Genomic DNA, 25,646 nt, shown 5'->3' on the forward strand with positions numbered 1-25,646 from the left:
AAGAAGTATGCATGTTTACTTGTGATCTCTGAGTCTACAGTGCTCTGAGTCATTTGTTGTCTTATTTTGACTAAAAAATTTTGTGTGTTTTCAGCTCATTCTCTCAACTTCTTCAGACCTCATATATTTTATACAGGGATTTCTTATTTTCATAGGCTTTGCATAATACAAGACTGCTTTCATCATATGCAGCCATTGATCCTCGAGTGAAATATCTGTGCTACACGATGAAAGTTTTTACAAAGGTGAGTTTATTTCAGACATTCAGGAGGCAGTAGGACCTGCGCCATGAGGTGATAATCATAAAAAATGTAATTTGTGTTACAGTGTAATTTGTGTTCCTTTTTGTAGATGTGTGACATTGGAGATGCATCTCGTGGTAGCCTTTCTTCTTATGCATATACTCTTATGGTGCTCTATTTTCTTCAACAGAGAAATCCACCTGTCATCCCTGTTCTTCAAGAGGTACAGTATATCAGTAAAGAAATCAATAACTGTACACAGTATTGATCAAAAGAATGTTAGTGGTTAGTCTTAAAGGCTCTTCTATTGAATTTAATACTATGTTTTCAGATCTACAAAGAACCAAAAAAGCCTGAAATTTTAGTTGATGGCTGGAACGTATATTTCTTTGATAAGATAGAAGAGTTGGTGAGTAATGGTGAAATGGTATACCTCTGCAAATGAAAATTTAAGAAATGTCCTCAGATATGTTGATTGAACACAGTAGTGGAACTGAAGTAGCTATTGCTTTAAAAATCCAAATGTGAAGTTTTAAGAATGTGGTTCTGTTCAACTCAGCAGTGCAAGCATCTGTGCATTTAAAAACACGCAAACAAACAAACAAACTCCTCTGCATAACCTGAAAAGAATTAGTTTTAAAATAAATTGCTTTAGGATGTTAATGATGTTTAATCACTATGTGCATCACATTACTGAGTAGAGAATTCCTTTAAATTTTAGTTACATTTATGGCCATAGTTGGTCAAACCTATTGAATAATTTTGAATTAAGTGAGCATTTACAGTGAATTAAGAAAGGCAAAACCTGATGTTAGAAGTATTGATTCCCCAGTTCTGTTAAAGTTTAAAGGCACGATATTATAAAATCAGTAATTGGGTTCTTAGTGGCCGTTTAGAAAGAAGGTATCCTGGAGTAACTGGATTGTTTTGGAGGTGAAAGTTGTTAAGTTATTCTGCCTAGCGTAAGTATAGGAAATGAACATCTTTCTGTCATTTTCAGCCAGTTGCTTGGCCTGACTATGGCAAAAACACTGAATCTGTAGGGCAGCTGTGGCTGGGACTTCTTCGTTTTTACACAGAAGAATTTGATTTTAAAGAGCATGTCATCTGCATTAGGAGAAAGAACCTGCTTACAACTTTCAAGAAGCAGTGGACCTCCAAATACATTGTTATTGAAGGTAAAATCCTAGAGTGTACATCCATGTATGAAATGTCTGTAATGTCCACATGAAAAACTTGGTCATTCTGTGTTGGCTTACTCAGTTGTCTATTAATAGATTATAAGTTTCTATTTTCTCATGTTTTAAGACTTCGCAACATTCCCATTCAGTTTCAGTGGAGCTAAAAATTATTCTCTTTTCCTACCTGCAAAAAAGCTGCAAAGCAGAAATGCTTGTGAGATTTTCCCACTTATACTAGGGTTAGCAGAGTTCATATTTGAATGATCAGTTTAATGCTGTAGATGTATTACAGTGTTAATGCTAAGATCTCTATAAGGAAAATCCAGTGATACATTTTAGAAGTGTTCCATAGGTCATTTGCTGGCCCATGTGACTTTCGTAGGAAGAACTTCTGCTGCCTGGCCCTGCATACAACTTAAGCATATTCGTTTGTAGAACCACAAAATATTCCAAGTTGGAAGAGACCTACAAGGATCATGGAGCCCAGTTCCTGGCTCTGGATAGTACCATCCAAAATTCAAACCCTATGTCTGAGGGTGTTCTCCATACACTTCTTGAACCTGCTTCTGGCAGGCTGGGGCCATGACCATTGCCCTGGGGAGCAGATTCCACAGTTTGACCACCCTCTGGTGAAGAACATATTTCTTATCCCTGGCCTGACCTTCCCCTGATGCAGTTCCATGCCATTTTGTCAGGTCCTGTTGTTGTCATCATCTGCTCCTCTGCTTCCCTCATGAGGAAGCTGTAGGACACAATGAGGCCTCTCTTTTGTCTCTTCTTCTCTAGACTGAAGTATCGAAGGGACCTTTGTCACTTCTCATACACCTTGCCCACCAGACCCTTCATCACCCTTATAGCACTCCTTCTGACGTTCCCTTATAGCTTTATATCCTTATATTGTGGTGCACAATCCTGCACACAGTGTTGAGGTGATGCTGCGAAATTACAGAGCTGACTGGAACAATTCCTTCCCTCGACTGTCAATATATACTGTGCCTAATGCGCTTTGGGCTATTTCATTCACTTTTCATCTGCACTAATGTGATCCTTTGTCCATGAAGTTAATTTATTTTCCATAAATTCACAAACAGTCTAATTTTGCTGTATTAATTCTGTGCTTCTGTGTCTTGGGTTGTTCATGTTGTATGTGTGGATAAATGTGTATGTAAATATTTCAGTCATGTCTCTAATGCTTTCCATACAGACCCCTTTGATTTGAACCACAATCTTGGAGCTGGATTATCAAGAAAAAGTAAGTTTCTTGTTGAAAAACTTGGGTATGAAGTGATAATTCTTGCTTTACTGGCTAGTCTGATGCTCACATGATGTTTTCTCTTTTTTTGTGTGTTTCTGTAGTGACAAATTTTATAATGAAAGCTTTTATAAATGGCAGAAGAGTATTTGGTACTCCTGTAAAAATATTTCCTAAAGAATATCCATCAAAAATGGTAAGCTGCTTCTAAGGGCAATATATGCATTTTTTTCGTTGTGTGACTTACCACTTTTAAGAATATGGTTATGATTTCTTAATGCTTTTCTTTTCGTAATTTCATCAGAGCTCTAATAGATCCTTAAACCGTTATTACTGAGTACTGCTTTCATATCGTTTGCCTATAAATTGTGGGAGCATACAGAATGCTAATCAGGGGGGATATTCATTGTTGTAGGCTTATAGACAGTTCAGCCCCCATCAAAAACACTTGGGGTTCTTTAAGACTTGTTTATGAAAGAATCTGCAAACCTGGTAGTCAGCAGGCTGCCTGTAAGGAGGAGGAAGCAGTGGACAGTTTTATTTTGTCAGGTCTTTCAGGACTGTACATAAGCAAAATTTCAACACCTTACTCAGTGTATGAATTTGCAATTTATATGCGCCTTTTTTTTTTTTTTTTCAGGAGTACTTCTTTGATCCAGAGGTACTGACAGAAGGAGAATTGGCACCAAATGATAGATGCTGCAGAATTTGTGGTAAAATTGGCCATTTCATGAAAGACTGTCCCATGAGACGAAAGTGAGTACAGTTGTGGGACCTCTGACATATTTCCTTAGAAGGAGGATTAGAATAGCAATGCTAAAGCTGTGCGTTCACGGCTATATTCCATACAGCATTCCATAGAACAGAAATCAATGGAATTTCGCATTTATGAAAATAAACAGTATAAGACCATTGATGTTTCTTACAGTCCTTTGTCCAGCCATTGCAGTAGGAGATGCCCCTTATGACAGGTATACATATACAGTTGGCTGTCTTCTGGGGATCTCTTGCATTCCCACACCATCTCCAGTTGCTAAATAAAAAATGTTTGAGTGCATGCCTGCTCTGGCAGTATTTGTTTTTGAACTGGAGTTTTGTATGATTTTACCTTTTTATCAGTTGTGTTGAACGTGAATCTCTTGTTTTCCTTAACAATCTTCTATGGTGATCAGTTCCAGAGGTATGCTGACTACTGTGTGAAGTATGACTTTGTTTTATCTGTTTTAAACCAGACTCAATTTTAGTTTCATAAGCATTTCATAGGGGGATTTAGTGAGTCATGATAATGCCTGGATGAGATTTTTAAGTCACGATTGTGTTCACCTTGTAGCTTCTAGCCATATTCGTGTCTGTGCCCTTTTTGTTCTAATATTTTACGTGCTTTTCTCTGTACTTTCTGTAACTGTACTGCTTCCTTCTTTAAGTATTCACATCAGGCCAACACAAAGTACATGGATAGAGGCATGACATGGTTTTACATAGCACAATAAAAAAGGTCCCTTCTATACTGTTGTTAATATTTTATCTGATTACACCAATATTCTGGTAGACTTCTTGGCTACTACTGTTAGTCAGGTTTTCTTGTTTGTGTCGGAGTGGAGTTTTTTTGTTTTTGAGAATTCTTTAATTTTTTTTCCAAGATATTTTTCCTTGTGTCTGATTGCCAGCTTTCATTCGTATGTTGCATAGCCATGGTTTAGATTATTTTTGCCAGAATGCATCATTTACAGTTTATCTCTGGTGAAGCTCATCTGCCATCATTTCGTCAGTTTATTCATTTTTATGAGTTTTCTCAGGTTTCTTGCCATTAGTGCTGCGTCTGACCAAGCAAAGGAGCGTGTTATCATCATTAGACACTGACTGTTCATTCTCTGGTTCATGAGTAAATAAGTAAAATGAAACCAGTTCAGTAATGGCACCTAGGTCCTCACTGATATGCCTCTAAGTCGCTCTGAATGCTAGATGCTTCTTCCTTTATTCATGCTTTGTAGGGAGAGTGAATATACACCATTTTGGAAGGAAGGTAGATTTCTCCTAGAATGGTACAAGAAGTAGAATGAAAACAATATTTTTATCTGTTAGCATTTAATTTGGTGTCTTTTTTATTTCTGCTGTCTTTGCAGCTCCAGCACCAAGATCTTCACATTGATGCATTTGTATTTTAGATAAAAAAGTAATTAGAATTTCAGCTTCATTGTAATCTAATTGTAAAGTTAAATTGTTACTATTTATTATATCAGCGTAGGACTGTTTCTTAAAAGAGTCAAAAGCATTCAGCTTTGTTTAACCCGCTGAAGTGGGTTAAAAGGAGCTCCATTTATTGTCCATATGCAGTGTTCATGTTTTTGTCTTTTATGTATATAAGACATGAACTTTGCAGCCTTCTTCTCTTGCAGACTAAGGCGACGATGTGATTATGAAGACAGCAAAAACCAGAGGTACACAGAAAACAAAGAGAAAAGCAAAGAAGACAAAGAAATCCAGAACAGAATAGCAGAAAAGGAAAGCTCTGTCAAGGAGGGGAAGTTGCATCAATTTACACATCAGAAAAGCAAAGTAGCAAGGGGAATAGTGGAAACTGGAAAAGAAAAGTCTCCCAGGCAATCAACAGAGAAGTGGAAGCGACTAGAAGACAGAGAGTTAAAAGAAAAACGTTGTTTTATCTGTGGAAGAGAAGGCCACATTAAAAAGGAATGCCCGCAGTATAAAGTAACTGCAGGTATGACACTGATCAAGCTGAGTAGTTAAAGAACTTCCAGCTACAAGGTTCACTAATGGGTAAAGATTTCTCCTTTGAATGGCGCTCATGTAAATACTGACTGACTTTCTAGAAATAGAGCCAGACATGATCAGTTTTCCCTTATTTTTACCAATCTCTCAAAACCGTTCTGTCCTGAGAATTGCGGTTTCTGTTAGCAGGTTGGGTGGTAGCTGTAGATAGTGTAGAGTGTCTACTCTGTTGAAATTGCTTCTGTTGTCTTCACTACTTAAATTTGTTAATGTTTCAAATTATGACTTCTATTTCAACGCAAGGGAATAGCAGGAAAGGCCTGTAGATCCCTCACATCATGTAAAATAGACCTTCTTCTTAAGGTCACTAAAAGTTAATTGCTCAGATAAAATATTTTGAGTGGGAAGAAATAAAGATTGTCCTTCCTAACACAGTAATCAGGTAGATAAAATGTCTTATTTTTCTTGGAGTCACGTTGCAACTTTGAGTTAAACAAAAATAAAAAACACATAACACTTCAAAAATAGCCTAAAACATAGAACTCGACTGACACACTTGAAAACAGTGAACCGCTAAGTAGTATCTAAGTCATCCTTTACATTGGACACATCTCTAGTCACCCTTTTTGTAAGAAAATCACTCTAATATAAAGTAAACTTCTTGGCATGGTGCATGGTACTTTCAGCTAGCTTGCAAAGGAACATCGTATTGCAGTTTTCCCCTAAGTAAATGCAGAAGCATTGATATACATACTATAGAAAAAAACAAAACCAAAAACACTACCGTTTGCTCTTTACTTGACAAAGTAATACAATACAGGAATCCATTGCATACACAGTTTCAGATCATTTCTTCTCTAGTAGAAAGTTGTTCCTTCTGGCTCAGATAAGGAAACTGTCTTAATCAGGTATATTTGGTAGGATGAGGCATAAGATTGTGCTACCAGAGCACTGGGTGTGGTAAGAAAATGGTTGTACACACACTCAGAATTTTAAGGATATTTGCAAGTGTTCTATTCTAATAGAATTGGGTGGATGAAAAATTTTTATTAGGTTTTTTATGTTTAATAATTTTATTATTAAAACATTTTATTAGGTTTCTAACAGTTTGAAGATGCATATCAAGTCTAAACTTAATTTTTGAGTTTCTTTGAGCATTTTTTGCTAACATTACCTTTGCTGTCATACTGAGTTTGCTGAGTTGAAAAGGAGTATACCTGACTGTGTTGTAGTCCCTGATGGGAATTATGGGTATTTTGGGAATTAATATATTTGTAGAAAAGGAGAATTGATCTGGGATCAGCTTTATCTTTTTTGCTTGTCTAGTGCCTGAGCTGTTCTATAGTTCTATATAGAACATAATTCTATAGTTCTATATATAGTTCTGTAGATCTCTGGACCCAAGCGATCTGGTTGTGTGACTTATGGTGCTATAAACACTTTGTGGGACTTTGGTCAATTCATTTAACCCAGTATCATTGTTCATTTTCTGAAGGCTCCAGTCTTAATCGGTGTCTTAAGTTCTCTGTGCTGTGAAGGTAGAATGCAAGTATCTTTGTAGTTTTTGTATCTTAGGATACCTGAGATGGAAAGTAGTTTCAAAATAGTAAGTCTTTGCTATATTATGACTTTTTCAGGAGGTTCAAAACCAGAAACTGTGTGTGGATCCCCTCTACCTCCAGCTGCCAAACATGCTGGTCGATTAAATCAGGTAAACATTAAGTGTTCTTTTTCCCGGATCTCTTTAAATATTCTGAAACCCTTGTAAAGGAACTTAAAAGTAGCTTTACTTAAGCTTTCAAGGAGAACATGCATTTGTGTCATTCAGTTTTGTAGATTCATCAGTATGTATGTGTTGTTTATAGGGAATGCTTCCACATGAAGATAAAAAGAAACAAAAAGGAAAAGTACTTTTGAGTCCCCAGTCAGGTTTGTCTCTCTTAATTTCAACTCAGAAATTCAATGTAAAAGCATGCATTTTCAACTTACTTTCTCAATCAAATCAGTCCTTACGGAAACTCTGCCTAATTTGTAGAACACAGCAGCAGTCTGAACAGGTTGCTAGATAATCTGTAGCCACTCCATTTTTTAATTAATTTATTTTTTTTTAAGCTGGAAAGGTACATCTTGTCATTTGTGTTTTGGGAACGAAACTTACAAGGCATGTCAATTCTGACAGCCATTTGTTCCTTAACTCTGATAGATTTATTTTGCAGAAAAATAAGGTGTTTTATCAATCTTTTTATTCTCTCCCTCTGTTTTGGCATAGATGGAGTTCTTTGTTTCTCTTCAGGGGCGACATGTGGAGCACTTTCTTGTGAGGCTTCCTCAGAGTAATCATCTAGAATTCCACATGATCAGCTTACTTAAGGGAGACAGTGAAAGGACATCCTTTGTCTGAGCTGCCAAAACGGGAGAAAGTTAAAATTACACTTACAAGTAGCAGACAGATGATGACATAGAGGCCTTTGTATGGATCAGAGCTGTTTTGTGCACTGTGTTAGATGCATGGTTGCTACTGCAGCTTCCTTACAGAAATTGCACACATTTAACATCTTTAGTGGCACAATGAAGATTTTTCAACTGACTTTTTTCTAATTACTTTGAGTTTTGTGTGCAACTGCAAACCATTCAGCAGCTTGCGTTTTTCCATCAAATACATAAACCTCTTCTGAGGCATCTAAAGGGAGATTTGAGAAGTCTTTGCAAACTGCTATTCAGTATCTTTTTAGGTTTTCAGTTTAGTGTGGGGCGGGGAAAAAGTCATTGCAAGGCTGGCGGAATTAAAACACAAAGCAATTCGTCTCCAGACATTTAGTTGAAAAGAAAATGTATCTTTTTTTATATTCTTATATTTCCTGCTGTCCTGATACTATAAAGTTGATCTGTGTGTGCTTTCGTTATAGTTTGACTTAACAATAATTTCTTCCTGATTGTTTCAGTTAATTGGTTTCTTTGTTTGTTTCTGTTTATTTGTGCTGATGGTGGTTACTGGGATGGTTTTTCCTGTGTCTGTTTGTTTTCTTTGGTTGGTTGGGGGCTTTTTGAAACCTTTAAGCTTTTAAAGTGTGATGCTTTTTTTTCCCTCCTGATCTCAGGCAGCCTTTCCAATAGATACATGACTCAGGGAAAAGCCTCGCTAGAGAACCCAGCAAGAATCATGAGGGATGTGAAGCACTGTTAAATTGCAACACAGTTGCAATTTACTTCATTCACTTAGAAACTTATTTTGGCTAAAGCATCTGGATTCACAGGACAGCAGCATAAACAACCTTCAACTTAAAATACCTATGTTTCTTTAACCTTACTTTACATTGCTAATAAAGGATTTTAATATGGTGTCATACCATAGACCCCTTGCTCCTAAATAGATTGTCTGAGCATTTTAATAGAAAGCCATGTTGTTTTGTATTTGTTTAATAGATAAATCATATAGATGAATGCAGGTACTGAAAATGGACCAAGGTTTTATCATTCAGCCTGACCATTTTAAAATGCACTAAAATTGTGTGCAAGCCAAATAAATGTATTTTCTTCAAAATCTGATTTTTTGAAGGAGCAAATATTATTTATATATGTTGATTGTTACTGAATCTTTGTGCAAAAGTGTTTGAAATGCTTGTAGACTGTGCTTGCAAACAGGCTTTTGTGGTGTTTTTATTTTCCCCACGTGGAGGACTGAAATCACAGACACTAGTAAGCATATGTTAAACTGTCTCTGCAGCAAAGCAGAGTGAGTACCAGTGAGATTTTTTAGTTTTTAGCCCCGTCTTTGATTTTGTGACATTTTAATTTGCTGCTGTGCTTGTGTACAAGGGAGGAGAAGGGAGGGAAAAAAAAAAGAAAAAAGAAAAAAAAAAAAAGAAAAAGGAAAAAAAAAAAGACAAAAAAAAAAAAACCAACTAAGAAACAGGTCAGTCCTGTTTGATGCTGCTAAGAATCTTTTTCATTACCTTGGGGATACAGACATAACTGCTTTATGGAATAGAGAAATGATATATGGCATCTGGGGAAAACGCATGTGCATTTTCATAAAATGTGAATGGGATCCTTGGACCAGCCAAGAATTTTAGTAGGTTTATCAACTTGAGCTTTACTTGAAGTCTTTCCAGAGCTGGTAGTGTACTCTCTGTCTTGTTCAGGAGATAATTACATGGTAAAATTGAAACCACTGTTATTTATGACTTTGAAATAAGTAAATAAAATCAAAATCCAGACTTACGTTTCTGTATTTCTTCTTAAGTTGTGGCTTTCAGTATTCCAGACTTAAATGTAGAATTAATCATTAATTTATTGGAGTGACATGTTTTATAAAATGCTGTATTTAATTTTTTCCCCCTTACCTGTCTGTTTTTCACTAAAGGTGAAGGCTAGAATTTCCAAAGTGACCTTAGTTAGCTGGGATCCTAACTCCTGGGTTTTTTTTCATCCACGTGCAGCCAGCTGTTTTTATATTTCTGGATGTTTATCTTTCCCCCTAAAGATGTTTCTCTTTACCTACTTTCAATCTTAGCCAGCACCACAAACAGAAAATAATCCCAATTTATTTCTCCATAGCATATTATTCATATTGTTTTAATCTTTTTTTTTCCTCTGAGATTTTTTTTTCTATACTTCCACATTCATACCCCAAAAATTCACATGCAGGGCATTTGCATGCCTCATGTATAGTTTATTTAGCCTTCTGTTTATACTTCGTGTTTTGTTGATGAGAGCAAAATGTATAAACCTCTGAGAGACTACGGCATAATGTTACAGATAAAAGGTATTTTTAAAACTAAATAAATTGTTTCTGCATACTCAGCACCTTCCCATTGTGATATTTTTTAGTTTTACAGTGGAGCTTTCGATTGTGAGATTTCTAAACTCACATCTAGACCCTAGAGATTACACTTACAACTTCCAGCTCACTGAAAATACTTCTCATTTCTATGGAAACTACAACAGAGATTACGATAGCGCTGTCTGATGGAGCAAATTCTCAGCTACAAAACACCTCTTTCAAAAGTCATTGCCATTAGCTGTACGTTTTCACCGGCACTGAAAAGCCCGCTTGCTGCACTCATAAAGATTTGCACCAGCAGAGCTGGCCTACTGTTGGCACTGCTGAAACACACCGCACTCCTCGCTACTCACATCCACTGCTTGGGTCTCCATAACATTTATACCAGGAGGTAAATGTGCCTCCAGTGGCGCAGTGGTATAAGTTGCTGCTTGCAACACCAGAGGCCCAGGGTTCGAATCCCCCCTGTGGCATAAGTGGCAGAAATGCTGCTCTGCTACACAGAGGGCTCGAATCCCGGGAGTTGGACTCAATGATCTCTAAGGTCCCTTCCAACTCGCACGATACTGTGATACTCTGTGACTGTGGTAAAGCAAGCTACTGACAGAGAAACTGGTTCTATTTGCACACTTGCTTCCAGCTTGTACTTAACACAGGCATGGCTGACTGAGGCCTCGGGTTCAGTAGTGCATCTAAGGCCTTCCACTTGTCAGTGCGTATGTTTCAGATGAGGGTATGTGTACCTCTTGTGTGCCAGATCTTTTGTGTAGCTAAGGACAATGCAATGTTCTTACACACTTGGTATCTACTTTCCTGTTTGAGGTAAGACTGTGTCTTACTTGAGTACGGGCACAATCGTATATGTAAAAAAACGGTAAATGCTATACTTTAAGACTCCAAAGCAGGGCTGTAGCACAGGATGCAGAAAGGCAGCCTGGATGGAGTGCATGAACTGTGCTCCTTAGTTGAGAGCACAGTGATGGATGCGTGTGGAATGTACCCCGTGTTGCAGGTCACCATTCCATGTTTCTGCATACTTTTGTAGAACCTAATTAAAGTTGGTAAAGGCCTCTGAGATCGGCAACTCCAACATCAACCCATCAGCAGCATGCCCAATAACCACGTTCCCATGTCTTAGTTTCAGCTGGGATGGAGCTGTTTTCTTCAGAGCACCCAATTCTAGGAGAAAAACAACACTGGTGGCGCACTGATACTTAAAGTTGCTGCTGAGCAGTGTTGCTCAAAGCCAAGGCCATTGCCAGCAAAGGTCCCAAGGATCTGGGAGGGAGCAGAATTAGGACACCTGACTCAAACTGGCCAGAGGGTTATTCTGTACTCTGTGACCTCATGACTTCATGCAGAAGTAGTTTTGAAGGGCATGAATGTTCATCGCTGCTTTTGCTATGCAAGGGTCTAGCTGGGCATAGGTGGTGGTAACTGCTTGTGTAACACTTCTTATATATGTTCATATACATATATAAATATTCATACGTAGCCATAAGCGTTATCCTTTTCTCTATCTTAGTAAACGGTTTTATCTCAAACTACTTTAATTTTTTCCAGTTGTCTCTGTCCTGCGTGGAAGGGGGCAGCGAGCAGATGAAGGTCTGATGCTCGGCCATCTGCTGGATAAAAGCACAACACCCTCAGCACCACATCCACATGCTTCTTAAACACCCCCGGGGACAGTGACTCCACCGTCCCCACGGGTAGCCAGTTCCAACACCTCACCACTCTTCCAGCTTGAACCTCCTCTGGTGCAACTTGAGTTAATTCCCTCCTCATCCTATTGCCATTACCCGAGAGAACAGGCCAACCAGTGCTTTACCACACTCTCGTGGAGCTGTAGAGAGCCTGGCTGACTTATCCCACCCACTTGCCGAGGGCCGTATAACTCATTTTGGATATTTGGAAATATTTTTTTATCAGAAAGAGCGGTCAGGGACTGTCACAGGCTGCCCAGAGAGGCGGGGCAGTCACTGCCCCGGGAGATGTTCAAGAAATGCACTGAAGGCCGTGGTTAGCGGGCGTGGCGCTGATGAGCTGGTGGCTGGAGCCCGTGATATCAGAGGTCTTTTCCAGCCTTGGTGACCCTCTGGCAGTGCAGAGACGCCTGCTCCTGTTTTCATCACGCTGTATCTGCATTCCCCGGCCGTGGTTCCTGTGCGCAGGGTCGGTGTGGCCCCGCGGGCACGGCCGGGCCCCGCACGTCGCTTATCTCAGCGCACAAGGCGAGGAGCGGCCTCCCGACACACACCCCACGGGCCCGCGCGGACGGCGGCGGCGCAGCACGGCCTGCAGCGTGGGGGGGGTGCCTGGCGGGCCGCCCGCCCATCATTCTCCGCTGCCCAATGAGGGCGGACGGCGGAAGCGCGTAGAGAGGGGCGGTGTCGCGGCGTGACGTCAGCGGTGCCCATGGCAGAGGGCAGAGGACGGGGCGGAGGGCCGTGATGGCATCGTCGGTGGTGCGGGCCACGGTGCGCGCCGTCAGCAAGAGGAAGATCCAGGCTACCCGCGCCGCCCTCACCTTGGTCAGTGCCCCGGGCGGAGCGCGCTCGGCCCCCGTTTACCCCCCGCGGCGGTGCTGTCGGAGTCGGGCCGGGCGGCGGGGCCTGTTCCCGCGGCGGGCGGCCTCGGGGTGACAACGGGCTCGGAGGCGGCGGGCGGGGCGAGCGCTGCTGGGCCTCTGGGGATAAAAGGGCGAGCGAAGGGCTGGGTGCGGGCAAGGGCTGGGAGACACCGCCCGGGGGCCCGCGGGCGGCAGGCTGAGGAGCTGGGCACGGCCGTGCGAGGTGCGTGCGTACCTACAGACAGGTGTCAATACGTCGTGTTCTGAAAGCGAAGAGCGGGCTGTGTGCACGGAGGCTGGCCAGAAACGAAAGGCTAGTCCAGGGGATTTAGGTACCTGAGCTGCTGGCAGTGGGGAGGCGGCAGGAACTCTGTTCGGCACGGACTGGGCTCTGCAGTCGTGAGGTGCTGCTGAGGGCAGGCAGCCGGTCTGCAGCAGGTGGGCTGGCGATGTGACAGGTGGCTGTGCCAAAGGTGGCCATGCAAATGGGGAGCCAGAGCGTAGTGTAAAGCATAACTGTACTGCACAACGTCAGAACAGAACTGTGTATAACACAGTTCTGTTAAACACTTGTTTGTGCAAGCGCTTACTGCAAATAAACAAGAAGTAACGATTTGAAATAATGTGTGTATTTTTGTTTTTCAGACCCCGTCAGCTGTCCAGAAGATAAAACAACTTCTTAAAGACCAGCCTGAGCATGTAAGTATACCAGGGCTGTCGTTCTGTGCAGCTGACGTTCACAAAACACTTCTGGCTAACCTGGAAGTCTGAAGTAAACACCCAGCAGCTCAGAGATGCTGGGGGCTTTTTTAAAGGAGAATGTTTTTTAAGCACTGTTTCGCTATGGAATGAAATGGCTGGAGGAGGTGGCTTGCTGTAACGTTGTGTCACTGTACAGTTACTTTTGAGATAAAAAAAAACACGAAAAGAAGTTGAGCTTGGAACTTTTCTTGTTCTCTTTTAATGAAGTCTTCTCATATGGCGTAGGGGTGACTTAAAAGAAGACTTCAACTGTTGCTTTAAGACAATAATTAGTTTTTATACAGATTGTCATGAGATGTGTTACTGTCGTGCTCGATCATTATCTATTAGAAAACACACAGTACTTTAGAAATCTGATTAAAAGTTCGTTTTTTGTAAGTTAGCATCATTTCACCTAAAAACTGAGCTTTTCAGAGGAAAGCACGGTCTTGCTTTCTAACCACTATAAAAACAGACACTGTTTTTATTTTGCCTTACAGCTAGTACTATTTCAAGAGAAATATTCTCTCTTAACTTCAGTGCAATTCCCATTGTTTCTTTTTCTTCCTGTACATCTGTAAATAACTGGGCTTTTTGTTCAAAACACAAATGATGGTAAGGAAGCCCAAAACCTGCAGCTCAGCTGGTCAGTCATCCTTGCGTTATAAATGGTGTTCCTGTTTTCCAGCGTGCTGCACTGTATCTAGTGTTTCCTGTCCAGAAGTGCTCAGTCTGAGCAGATCACACACAGTTTGTTTGAGGTCCCACTTGATGGCATTTGATAATGTTTTGGTAGATTTTTATTGTGACGCTGATTACACAGGTATACAGAGTATAACTTATATATATATTTCATAACTTATAACTTATATATATATTTATAACTTATTTATAACTTATATATATATTTCATAACTATTTAGTTATGAAATAGTGGTTTGCTGGAAATGGAAGAGTTATTTTTGAAAGATTACTGGACACATGTCTTTCTGATTCTGTACCACATTTTCTTAGTTCCTCACTTACATGGCTGCTTTTTTTTCTGTCGAACATAGAAGATCATTGAGGGAAGCTGTGAATGATTACAAACATATTGTCTTGGTTGGGTTTAACATGGATCAACACAGCAAGCAAATGGTTATATTTGATGTGAGGTTGGTCTTCAGTTTTAATGGCAAAAGGCAGTAGGAGTAATGAAGAAATCAAAGTAAATTCTTTCAGAACTTTGAAGTCGTTTTCTGATGGTCATTAGAGAAGGAGTGTAAAAATATAGCAGCTGCCCTTGGCCTGCCCTCACAGCTTCATAATTAATCATAATAATCTTAAAATAGTGCCCAAATTAGCATCTGAATGAAGTTTATATTGAAGTCACAATGTTTTTGAGAAGTTACTGTCTTTATGAGACTGGGCACTTACAGAAGTACCAGTAGTTTATTATCACTTCAAAACTTCTTTTTAAGAATATATTAGAGCAAAATGTCATCATTTTGTTATTCCGCCTACTTTTATATCTTGGTGTTGAAGAACAGGTTTGAAAAGAAAAATCATGTATGTTTGTGTTTTGTTTTGTTTTTTTTTCAGGTAGGTGTAAAAGTAGGTGTTCGTACAAGGGGATGCAATGGACTTTCTTACACACTAGAATATACAAAGTCTAAAGGAGACTCTGATGAAGAAGTAGTTCAAGATGGTGAGTTTCTGCTGGAGTAGAGCAATCTTATGTGGTTAGAAAGCTGGGTTAGAAATTGCTTTGAGTACTAAATTATAGCAAGAAGTTCTAGCTTTCTGATGCTGGAGTTACTGTTGCATTGCAGCTTTGCAATCTGTGGTTCAGAGGTTACTGCACAGAATAAGTAGTACAGCCAATTGTTCATGTTTTTTGGCGGTGGTTAATCTTAGGTATTTAGAGAAAAAAACGGAAAAATGCATATAGAAAGGGACACTTTATCAGCATACCTAAAACCAGAGTTTTCAAAACTAAAATCCTTATTTTGCCAAGTCTTCCCTGACTCGTCTTCTGTTTTACTGATCTGTAATTTGTTTTTAACCCGTTCGTGCTTTTGATCTTCAGATTGTTTTGTAACAATCATTGCTTCAATTTTAATTAAGCGTTAGTTGAAAATTATGTCCATTCACTGATGTTTAAGCATGCTGCCTGATAATTTTGTTGAACACCCTATAACAGATAGATTGACAAAATATTGACAGTTCCATGGCTTTTTCCAGCCTTCAGAATTTCTTTGTGGTCTTTCTGTGAAACAGGGATTTTCACAGAATCAATATAATGTTTGTTATCAAGAAGTTTCTAAAATATTCCTCTTTTTTTTGTTTGTTTGTTTGTTTGTTTTGCTTTGTTTAAGAATTACTGAGTTTGCTTGTAAATACTAGATTTACATTCAGAAAAAACTCTACTGGTAGAAAAGTAGGAGATATGAATAAGAATGGGATATTGGAATTGTTTCCTTATAAATAGCATGCTGCTAAGCAGAGCCCACCTTCCAGCCGTGTCATAAATATCTGTGACCCACAAATACATTTCATTCTCGTACACAAAGAATTACTTGGGACAACAAATGACTAAATTGAACTGGAGCACTTGAGACTGGGACTACCACATGATTATGCAAGTGCCTTTTGATTTCAGTTGCTTCGGGAGTTACCTCTGCTTGACTCAGAGCTGCTCTGGCTTTATAGAGCTGAAAACATATTTTCTGGTTTGGATCTTAAGGAAGATAAAAGTCGTTTCTGTTTCTCTCAGTCAAGAGATACTTTAAGCTCCAAAGACAGACAGCATTTCAGATGTCTCTGCTTTCTGTTTTGTTTGGCTGCTTCTAGACAGATTTCCACAAAAGGCTTTGACTTTTATATAGCTCTGTACTCATCAAGCTGGTGGCTTTGGATGTGAGCCCAAATTTTCTGGCTTTTAGGTAGCAAGTGACCGCTTCAAGGATCAGGTCTGTAAAATTTCGCATTAGGTTTAGCCTTCTGTGTCAATTGCTATCTAAATTTGCCCTGAAAATCTGTTTAGGGTAAATTCAATGTAGTTGCCTGCAGACTTGTGTTGTTACAGCAATGTGTTTTATCTCAATTTGTAATGTAATAGAGCAGCTTACTGACAGTTGCTTATTTAACTTTTAACCATTTTTTGCTGCTGTTTGCTGCTGTTATTTCTGTTATCTCCTACCCTATAAACAGATAAAACAATCTACTCACAGCTTTGCATCAAGATTTCACCTTGCATGCTTTAGAAAAGAGATCTCTTTTTGGTTCGTAAGATGAACTGCTGCTAAGACTGTTATACAGATTTTTACATTAGGATAAAAAATGCTGTGGAAGTGTCACAGGTTGAGGAAAAAGTTGTGTTGATGGTCTTCAAATTTTGCTTCTACTTTTTTTTTTTTTAATCAACGTTGAAACTGAAAGTTCACCATTTCCCTTTTATTTGAAATACAGTTCAAAGTTAACGATGGTTGATTTTGCTCTATGTAAATTTGTTTTTCTTTGTTGTCCTTAAGGGGTTAGAGTGTTTATTGAGAAGAAAGCGCAGCTGACTCTTCTAGGAACTGAAATGGACTATGTAGAAGATAAATTGTCCAGTGAATTTGTCTTCAATAATCCGAACATCAAAGGAACGTGTGGCTGTGGAGAAAGCTTTAACATTTGAAATCTCAGGACTACTTCTTTGACTTTAAACATCACAAGACACTTGCTGTTTGGCTTTCCAGAAGGAGATAAATTTCCTTCAGGTTCTAGGGCGTGTAGAGTCTGGGCACCACTAAGGAAAATAAAGTTAAATCACGCTGAATATGTAACTTGTGTGTTAAATTGCAGCACTGATGCAGTTATGGTGTAGCTTTTGATGAGTAGGAATCCAAAAGGTAAGAACATGAAGTGCTACCATCATGTCACTGTACTTTCACATGCCAAGGAAATAAAACTCTGCTGTTCTTTTCCTTTGCAATTTTCTTTGTCCACTCCACTCATTCCCCATCCAAAACTGATGCAATTTGAGAAAGTATATTGCCAGTATATTCTGGTTTGAATTAGGGGAGGGGAAAAAAAATAATAAATCACCACTTACGCGTGTTTTATGTACACAGACATATGGTCTTCAGCCTCAAAGTTCACTGATTATGTAAATGCTTACTTTCCTCTCTTAGATTTCTGATGCTTTTATGTTTTTAATGTGTCTGGTAGCCTGCTTTCCTCTAAACCCAGAGAAGTCCAAAAAGGAGTTTGTATACTGGTGTAGTGTTAGGCTGCTAAAGCACTGCTTGTGGAGATGGTAAAAAATGTGCTAACTGAACTTTAATCCCGTTCCTTGCATTGTTGAAGGCACAGCCTATGCTGTACTCAGTGATTTTCGAAAACATAAAATATATTCAGGTACTGGAGTGCTAAGGCAGGATATAGCCCATGTTCCTCACATTTCTGTTGTTTATCTCTCGTGACTTAAATTACAAAGGTGTTAAAGCTTCAGATTTTGATTCTGTGTTCACAGGACATGTCTGTATTCTCATTATGGTATCTGCCTACCAAAGCTGTAAGTCGCTTTTTCTGGGAGAGAAACCTTTAACTTTTTGTTTTAACCATGTGTGCTATTCCTTCTGTTAGAACTGTAAACTCTGCTTAGTAACTGTGTAGCACTAGGATTTTTCATTTCAAAAGCTTACAGTAACTTACGTGTAACAGCTAACTGAAGGTTAATTTGGTTACAGGAAACCATTTATCATTTAAAAATATTTGTCAGTAATTAAGAAAATAGATTGTTCCTAATCAGATTATCCCCCTTCTGAAGCAGTGTTTTTCTAGGGGATGCTATTCCACTGGAAATCGGGCAGTCTCACAGACTTCCCAAAGGTGATAGGAGAAAAGTACAGTTCCATCCTTTAATTTCCCTGTTTAAAAGCTACTCCCTTTTGTGGACAAGACAGTAACTTGTTAGGGTTAGTTTCCCAGGTTAACACTTAGTCAAAAGGGTGGAAATAGAAAGTAGAGGATTCTGGGGACTGGGCTCTTAGCACCATGCACACTTGCCTGTGACAACTTGGCAACAGTGACATGCTACAGATGTAGGATTGCAGCCAGTTAGATCTGGCTTGAGATAATATGTAGAGCAAGAAGAAAAATGAAAAAAATTAAACCATTCTTGGTATGTACTGCGTAGGAATTGAAGGCCGGGATTTCCAGAGCTATTGTTTAATATTAAATGCTTGAATTCTAGTTGTATGCTATGTCACCTTTCGATATAAAAACACTTCTTCCTTTAGTAGACAAGTACTATACACAGTTACTTTATTTTATACAGTAATTCAGGAGTCACTGGTGTAACACTGGTTAGGTGAATTTATAGTGCTGTAAACCCTTTTGTCTTGCCAAACAAAAATCCGGTTAATGTCACAGTATGCCTAAAACTACAAGCTAAGGGCATTTCTTCAGACTGCATTGCTATGCTCCTTGTTAGCAGATAAGACTATGAATGTAGTAGCGCTGGTGTTTGCTAAGAGTGCTTTGATTTTACTCATTTCTCTTGTTTTAGTGTGCATTTGGTTTTGGGGATGTTTTTGGACCTGTGCACACGCATTAATCTTTTTCATGTGTTTTGTGTATGCCTTGAATGGAAGTTTGCATTTTCATACTCTCATGAAATAATCTTTTCAAATGTGTTAATTTACTGACACACAACGCACAGTCTGTTGAAGTAAGCTTCTGCTTAAGTGCTGTTTACTGTTCTGTAGGCACATGGTTTTGTCAGTTGATACAATTTTGTGCAATACTGTATGTAGAGTTCCGAATTATAATAATAAATATTGCCTGTTGGTAAATGTGAAAGATTCCTATCTTGAAATGATTCTGCTTACAATTTATAAATATGGGCCAGAGGGCAGGGCAGAGAATTAGGCTTGTATGCCTGGGTTAAGAAATAAATGCAGTGTTAATGTTACCTGAATTAATAACTCTAAAAATATTAAATTCTGAGAAAGTGATGGAGATTGTTGATACAGACGTAAATTCATGATGCTTGAGAGAAAGAACCAAACCTTTCTTAGAACTGGGAGGCTGGAAATGCAGCAACTGTCCTGATGGAGTTCTTACAGAACTATGGGGGTGGGCGTGAAGTAAAACCCTAAAACAAACACAAAAAACATCCTTGCGCACCAGCAAGTTGCTCATGATCCACTCCTTTTTGTAGCTCTCTTCGGATGTCTCAAGGAGGAGGACAGTTTGTTCAGGAGAACCTTAAGCAGCTCTGTATACGAGCCATTCCTGCAGCAGATGACAACACAGAATGAATTCGAACTTAAAAAAAAGTAAGGCAGGTGTTAGGACTGTAAAATCTGATGTAAAAATATTATTGTTCTGTGTGTGTTGAATCACATCTGCTGGTCTGATTATGTTGTTTATCACTGTAATTATTATAATATTATTTCCTAACTATACCACTTTGGTGCTAACACTTTGTTGTTGTCTCTAGGCAGGTAATTCTTTTATGATGCAGCAATTTGGCAGTCTCTCTTGACAGGAATCTGTAGTTTTCTCATGTGGCAAAGTGTGCATTTATGTATCTGTCCCAGAAAAGCTCTGAAAAAATTACTTGAAAAATTACTTTTCAGCATGACTAGCTTTTTATCTGTAAACACGCAGAGGTTACAGATAAAGCTGTAAAGCCAAACAGTGAGAACTTTGGCCTTTTCTTTTCTTGTTCTTCTAAGGTATGTGAGGAATGCTGCTTCACGAAGGTGAGTTAAAATGCAGGAACTTAGCAGAGCTCAGTTGGGTTTGAGTGGCATTAATGTTAATCCTGTTTTTAGCAGGAGCTGGCATTTTCCTTAAAGATGCACTAAGGGAAGCTTATTTGCTGAACTGAAGCAAGCTCTGCCATCATCACTTACTGTCCCTTTCAGTGGGTAAATTATTTAACGTGAGTGAACCTTCCCTGGTACAACCTGTGTTCCTAGATCAGATCTAGAAACGTGCCCTGCTTCTTTTCTTAACTTTATAGCCCCGCTTAATGGAAACAGATAATTACTGCCATAGGGGGGCAGTATGTTTACTGCAGCTACCGGTCATTCAAAATGAGAACTGGTCTGCCTGTTCCCCACGTTCTGTTTCCTCTTGTGTCTCATAGAGAACTTTTTGCTGATATTGATGAAGATATTTGTTGTGTTGTTCACCCTAATTTCCCGTCCTGTACTTCCCGTTTGTTTCTGAAGAATAGTAGCATGCTAGTGTACTTCATTAATGTTATGTCTAACTACAAGTTACTGTGGATGTATTCATCTTCCACGCCTTATTTATCTGGGTTTTAGCTATTGCACAGTGATTTTACTTCACATGGTTTGAACAAAAAGTTCCTTCTTTATCTTACTGAAACTAAATCTAGACAGCAAGAATAAGTTCCCCTGGCTAATGAAGTGAGTGAGCCTGCAGAAATAAATAAACAAATTGAAATAACCTGAATAGCAGAATTCATTACACAGAGATTTCCAGCCAGACATTTCCCTTTTTTTTTGATCATGTGTTTTGATCTTTAATTTGTTCATAACGAGTCATCCATGTAGACCTTTAATTCCTAATTACAGTATTCTGAATCGATACTAAATTGTTGCATGGAGTAGCAAAACTGTTTAAATTAGAGTGCTTTACTGTTAATTGTACTCATTATTTTTCATTGCACTCGTTTCATATTAAAAGCTTAAATGCAAGCAAGTATTCAAATAAGGAGAAAAGGCCAGGTGCTAACAGACTTAATGTTGTAGGATCTTAAGAAGCACACAAGCAGTAGGGAATGGGAAATAAGCTCCTTGTTGTCCTTCATTTTCACAATAAATGTGTGCAGTGTGATCCTCCAAATTAGAGCTGGTTGAAATACGTTGTCACAGTTTGTTTTCCAGTGAATAGCTAATGAATAATGCCCCCTCACCAAATAAATAATAATAAGTGGTCAGGTCTAGCAGTTTGCTGAAGTGCTTTTAGGAATTACTGGAATGCTTGTGTCCTCCGTTTGAGGCTGCTACACCTACAGCAAATTTGTAAACACGTGACTGAACACCAACTGGTGAGGCTGAGTTTGTGTTAATGCATTGCATTTTGCCTATCAGTACTTCAAGGGAGGAACCTGTGTTCCCTTGCTGGAATATGGGAAATCCACAATACAGTAATAAGCTGAGATAAAGTGGTAGCCAGAGATAATCTGCTCATGTTGTAGGGAGCCTGAAATGCCTGCTACAAGGTAATCTGCATTCTGCCACTTCAGAGTGTTTGTGCAATCCTTAAAACTAAAGGCTGTCACACATTTAACAAGATCTTTGCTATCCTCATCGTGGACATGGTCCAGACCAGTGAAGCAGTATGCAAAGTCTCAAAACAACTGCCACAAACTCCCTGTTTTGACCATTTTCAAGGAAAACTGTTCATATTAAGTCTGTACGTGTGCCTTCCTTTGCCTTAATGAAATTTGTGCTGCCTGGGCTGTCATAAAACTTGCTAGAACAGCCTTGTGCTATAATTAGGCCCACATGTCTTAATTAAGAGGCTTTGCCTGTAGCACTTCTGAAAACAATACTCTTGGTTTATTATTACATTGAAAAATCTTCCCTGGCAAACAGCATTCTAGTGGGAAGCTGTCTGAGCTGTGCTTTGCACAGAGGAAGTTCTATGGAACTGCCAAGGTGGTGGCTTTGGTTTTGATCAGCTCAGCTGCCACCCAGCTGAAGAATCTTGCCTATGGTCGATCACCTGCTGTGGAATGGAAGTCTACAGCTCACCACTGTGCTCCTAGCTCCACAAAGTGGAATCACGTGGAGCTGGTTAAACAAACTTAGCTTGCAAGTATATGGTCAGAGATGCTGGCTTAGCACCTGCTTGTGAACCTGGTTTGCTGGACAGAACAAAGAGAGACTGACTTCATAAGATACAAAGATGGTTCTAGTTGGGCAAAATAACAAAAACTGAACCCGGATTACAAAGTATGTATAAAGAAAGGAAATGTAGGGGCACAGGATACATACTGGGTGGGATGGCTGACTGAGAAGAAGGTGAACCTTCGGTACCTCAGCCAACAAGGAGAGGACAAGAGGCTCACTAGCACTGGGCTACAGAGATAAAAGGGGCTCTGTCCCCTAGTACTTTGAGAGATCCATGGGGTAATGCCCCAGTGGACTCTTCCCTGGTCCAAGTAAAGGTGGTTGGCTTACAGTGCGTGAAGGGGCTGGGCCGGTCGGCTGGTGGGGAAGGCGCAGGCAGGCACCTGAGGGGGCCTCTACTGCTGGAACATGGGCAGCAGGAGAGCAGGGGTGTTGTCTGTGATAGGAAAAGGGAAAGCAAGGGAAAAAGAATGAAGCCAGAGAAGGAAAAAAATATAGTGTTCTGGGCATATTTGGTGTGAGAGTTCCTTGGACTGGAAATCATCTTGAAAAGACAGAGATGCTGCCCTATTTAAGGTTGTAAACTGGCAGGCAGAGTACCGTTGTGCATGACGCAGGAGAATCATTGTTACTTCACAGGCTGCTGGGAAGTGAGGGGCTGACTTAATTTTGGGTGTTTGCATTTTCCTGCCAGTATTTTCCCCACTTTCATATCTTATAACTTCTAATTAAAATTGCTTTACTTTTCTCAGCAAAGTGAAGGCAAATGGATCAGACTGAGGATGGTATGCTGCTGGAAGATACAGATCAGAAGCAGTTGTTCTCTGTGGGCTGGAAAGTCAGAACTGTAGCAGTGTAAAAACCATTTATAGGCTTTCTGTGCTCTCCTCCTTTATCCTCAGAGTTGTTTCGCTATGCTCTTCTCCCCCTTGTTGATGTTTTCTTCCTTTGTTCCTCCCCAGAGAATTGCCTGGGTACCTCTACGGTACCAAATTATTATTATTACATTATTATACCAAAGTGCTCTTTGCTCTATGCAGCGGACCTGCCAGAATGAGAAGATATGCTAGGCTTTAATGGAATGATGCTCTGCAAGAAAATACAGAGATTTTATTTTATTTTATTTTATTTTATTTTATTTTATTTTATTTTATTTTATTTTATTTTATTTTATTTTATTTTATTTTATTTTATTTTATTTTATTTTATTTTATTTTATTTTATTTTATTTTATTTTATTTCTTAAGTGTCACAAATACATTTGTGCTGAATTTTTGTAGCTAAAAGAAAAAAGAAAAAAAAAAATAGAAAGTACCAGAATCTACAGTAGTTGAACATTTCGTGGTCAGTATTTCGCATATGCATGGTGTTCTCATTACGGTCATTTGGTTCCGTTCTTGAAAAGAAAGAGGTATTTGTTCATGATTCATTTCATAAATCAAAAAGGTGAATTTGTTTGTTTCTCATTTGTCCTGTACATCAGTGCATTTGATGGGAATACTGGTAAAGGCCAGGTGTCTTAATCTGCTTTGTCTTTTACATTATATGCCCTTCAGTACCTATTTATCTTAATAGAAGCAGCTCTCTTGCTTTCTTCTGTAAATTTTGAGTGTTGTTTGAATAAAGCAGAAAGCCATTGCAATCCCAGCAATAGGCATTTTGCCTCAAGTAATTTTTATTCTAAGTGATGCTACTGACTTTTCTGCAGAAATTATTAGTCTCTCTGAGTTTTGAGTAAAAGAGGATGACTCAAGAATGACTCAGTGCATAATATTTGGATTCAGTGGCTGTTAGTATATGACATCAAACAAACAGCACATCTTTTTCATTATTTGATGCATCATCTTTGCAACTTCCTATGTAATAAACTGACTGGCCTTAGGTACTGGACGTAAGTTGAGGGATGCAAAATGCTACAGATCCCTAGGCTCACTTTCTTACTTACTAGGCTCATTTACTTACTGTTAGTGATATGTTAGCCTATGTAGCAAAACATACTGTTCCAGTCAAACTACATTTCAAAACCGGTTTTGGACAGGTTTATTTATCAAGGCATGGAGTGAAAAAAATAAGAGAATTTTTCATGTTGTCCTCTACAGCACATTCCAAACAGTAGAAAAGAAACTTCTATGCATATTTATGCAAACCAGTTCAAAGGGATCTGTCACCATTGTGAAGTGCTGGGAACACCATTTGTTGTATCACACATGGTCATCTTGCTTTTATCTTCATCTGTAGTCGCTTGCGGAGTATATAGGTTATGAGAAAAAGGGAATAGACCCTTAAGCGGGGCGTGTTGTGATAGGACAAGGGAAAATGGTTTCAGACTGATAGTGGAGATATAGAATGGACATAAGGAAGTTTTTTAAATTACAGCTGATAAGGCACTGGAACAGGTTGTTCAGAGAGCTGGCGGATGCCCTGCTGGTGACATTCTAGGCCAGGCTGGATCAGACTCTGAGCAGCCTGACCTAGCTGTAGCTGTCAGAGCAAGGGAGTAGGACTAGATGGCCTTTAAAGGTCCCTTTCAACTCAGCTGATTCTATAAATATTGTTTGTTGTATGATTTTTATGGGAATGATGATCTGTATTGTATGAAGATCACCAGCTACCAAACTATGACTCATATCAAAACTTAAAGCCTTTCAAAATAGAATAGTATTAATAAAATAAAACTTCTTTCTATAGTTCTGAGCATTTTCATTATTGTGGAAGGTTTCCCTCTTTTTTTTCCCTTTTTCTTTTTCTTTTCAGGTGTCAGAGTTGTTATCTTTCACAAATGTCAAAAATGAGCGGAAGGGTTACCTTTCACTTCTGAAGCAAACACACGGCTTTTTCTTCCATACCATACAGTCAGCAGTGAGATCTAATGGCTGGGATGCTGCAGCATGTAGCAAATGCAGCTTTCTTTATGAGAAGTCTGTTAGTAGTAGTTGTTCGCAAATACGTATTGCAAAGGAAAGTGCTGAGTCGTTAAGAATAGGAATGAGAATTGCAGACAGGTCCATATCTGAAGATGTCAAACAGCTGTCTAAATCAAAGCCAAAAGTATCTGTTTCTGGAGGACTCAAAAAATGCCATGCTAGTGACTCACTGCAAAAACATTCTCCCTTATGTGTTTTTGATAAAAAAAAATGCCTTCCAATGCCACTTTCTTTGATCCAAGACAAATGTTTCAGTGGAGAGATATTAAGCAAAATACAGTATTTAAGGACAGAAAAATGGATCACGCCAACATCAGAGACTCCTGTTACCAAATTACGTGCTTCTGAAGGTACGTACTC

At 39.2% G+C, this 25,646-nt stretch overlaps 2 protein-coding genes across 2 annotated transcripts in view; both read left to right on the forward strand.

Annotated features, from left to right (window-relative positions):
• TUT7 (terminal uridylyl transferase 7) overlaps window positions 1-9,231 on the forward strand; it is a 34,950-nt gene extending 25,719 nt beyond the window's left edge. Inside the window, 12 exon segments of the mRNA XM_072359964.1 lie at window positions 156-245; window positions 352-465; window positions 574-651; window positions 1,243-1,420; window positions 2,628-2,675; window positions 2,780-2,871; window positions 3,316-3,431; window positions 5,072-5,394; window positions 7,043-7,116; window positions 7,271-7,334; window positions 8,504-8,546; window positions 8,548-9,231. Of these exon segments, the coding sequence (XP_072216065.1) occupies window positions 156-245; window positions 352-465; window positions 574-651; window positions 1,243-1,420; window positions 2,628-2,675; window positions 2,780-2,871; window positions 3,316-3,431; window positions 5,072-5,394; window positions 7,043-7,116; window positions 7,271-7,334; window positions 8,504-8,546; window positions 8,548-8,569 (1,242 nt within the window). The 3' untranslated portion in view covers window positions 8,570-9,231.
• A 3,342-nt stretch (window positions 9,232-12,573) lies between these two features.
• ISCA1 (iron-sulfur cluster assembly 1) lies at window positions 12,574-20,165 on the forward strand. Its single transcript, XM_072360331.1, has 4 exons — window positions 12,574-12,719; window positions 13,403-13,456; window positions 15,080-15,185; window positions 17,011-20,165. The coding sequence occupies exons 1-4, from the start codon at window positions 12,639-12,641 to the stop codon at window positions 17,157-17,159; spliced, it is 390 nt and encodes a 129-aa protein (XP_072216432.1). The 5' UTR covers window positions 12,574-12,638; the 3' UTR covers window positions 17,160-20,165.
• The last annotated feature ends 5,481 nt before the right edge of the window (window positions 20,166-25,646 follow it).

The sequence above is a fragment of the Excalfactoria chinensis genome, chromosome Z, assembly GCF_039878825.1.
Source record: "Excalfactoria chinensis isolate bCotChi1 chromosome Z, bCotChi1.hap2, whole genome shotgun sequence".
NCBI lineage: Eukaryota > Metazoa > Chordata > Aves > Galliformes > Phasianidae > Excalfactoria > Excalfactoria chinensis.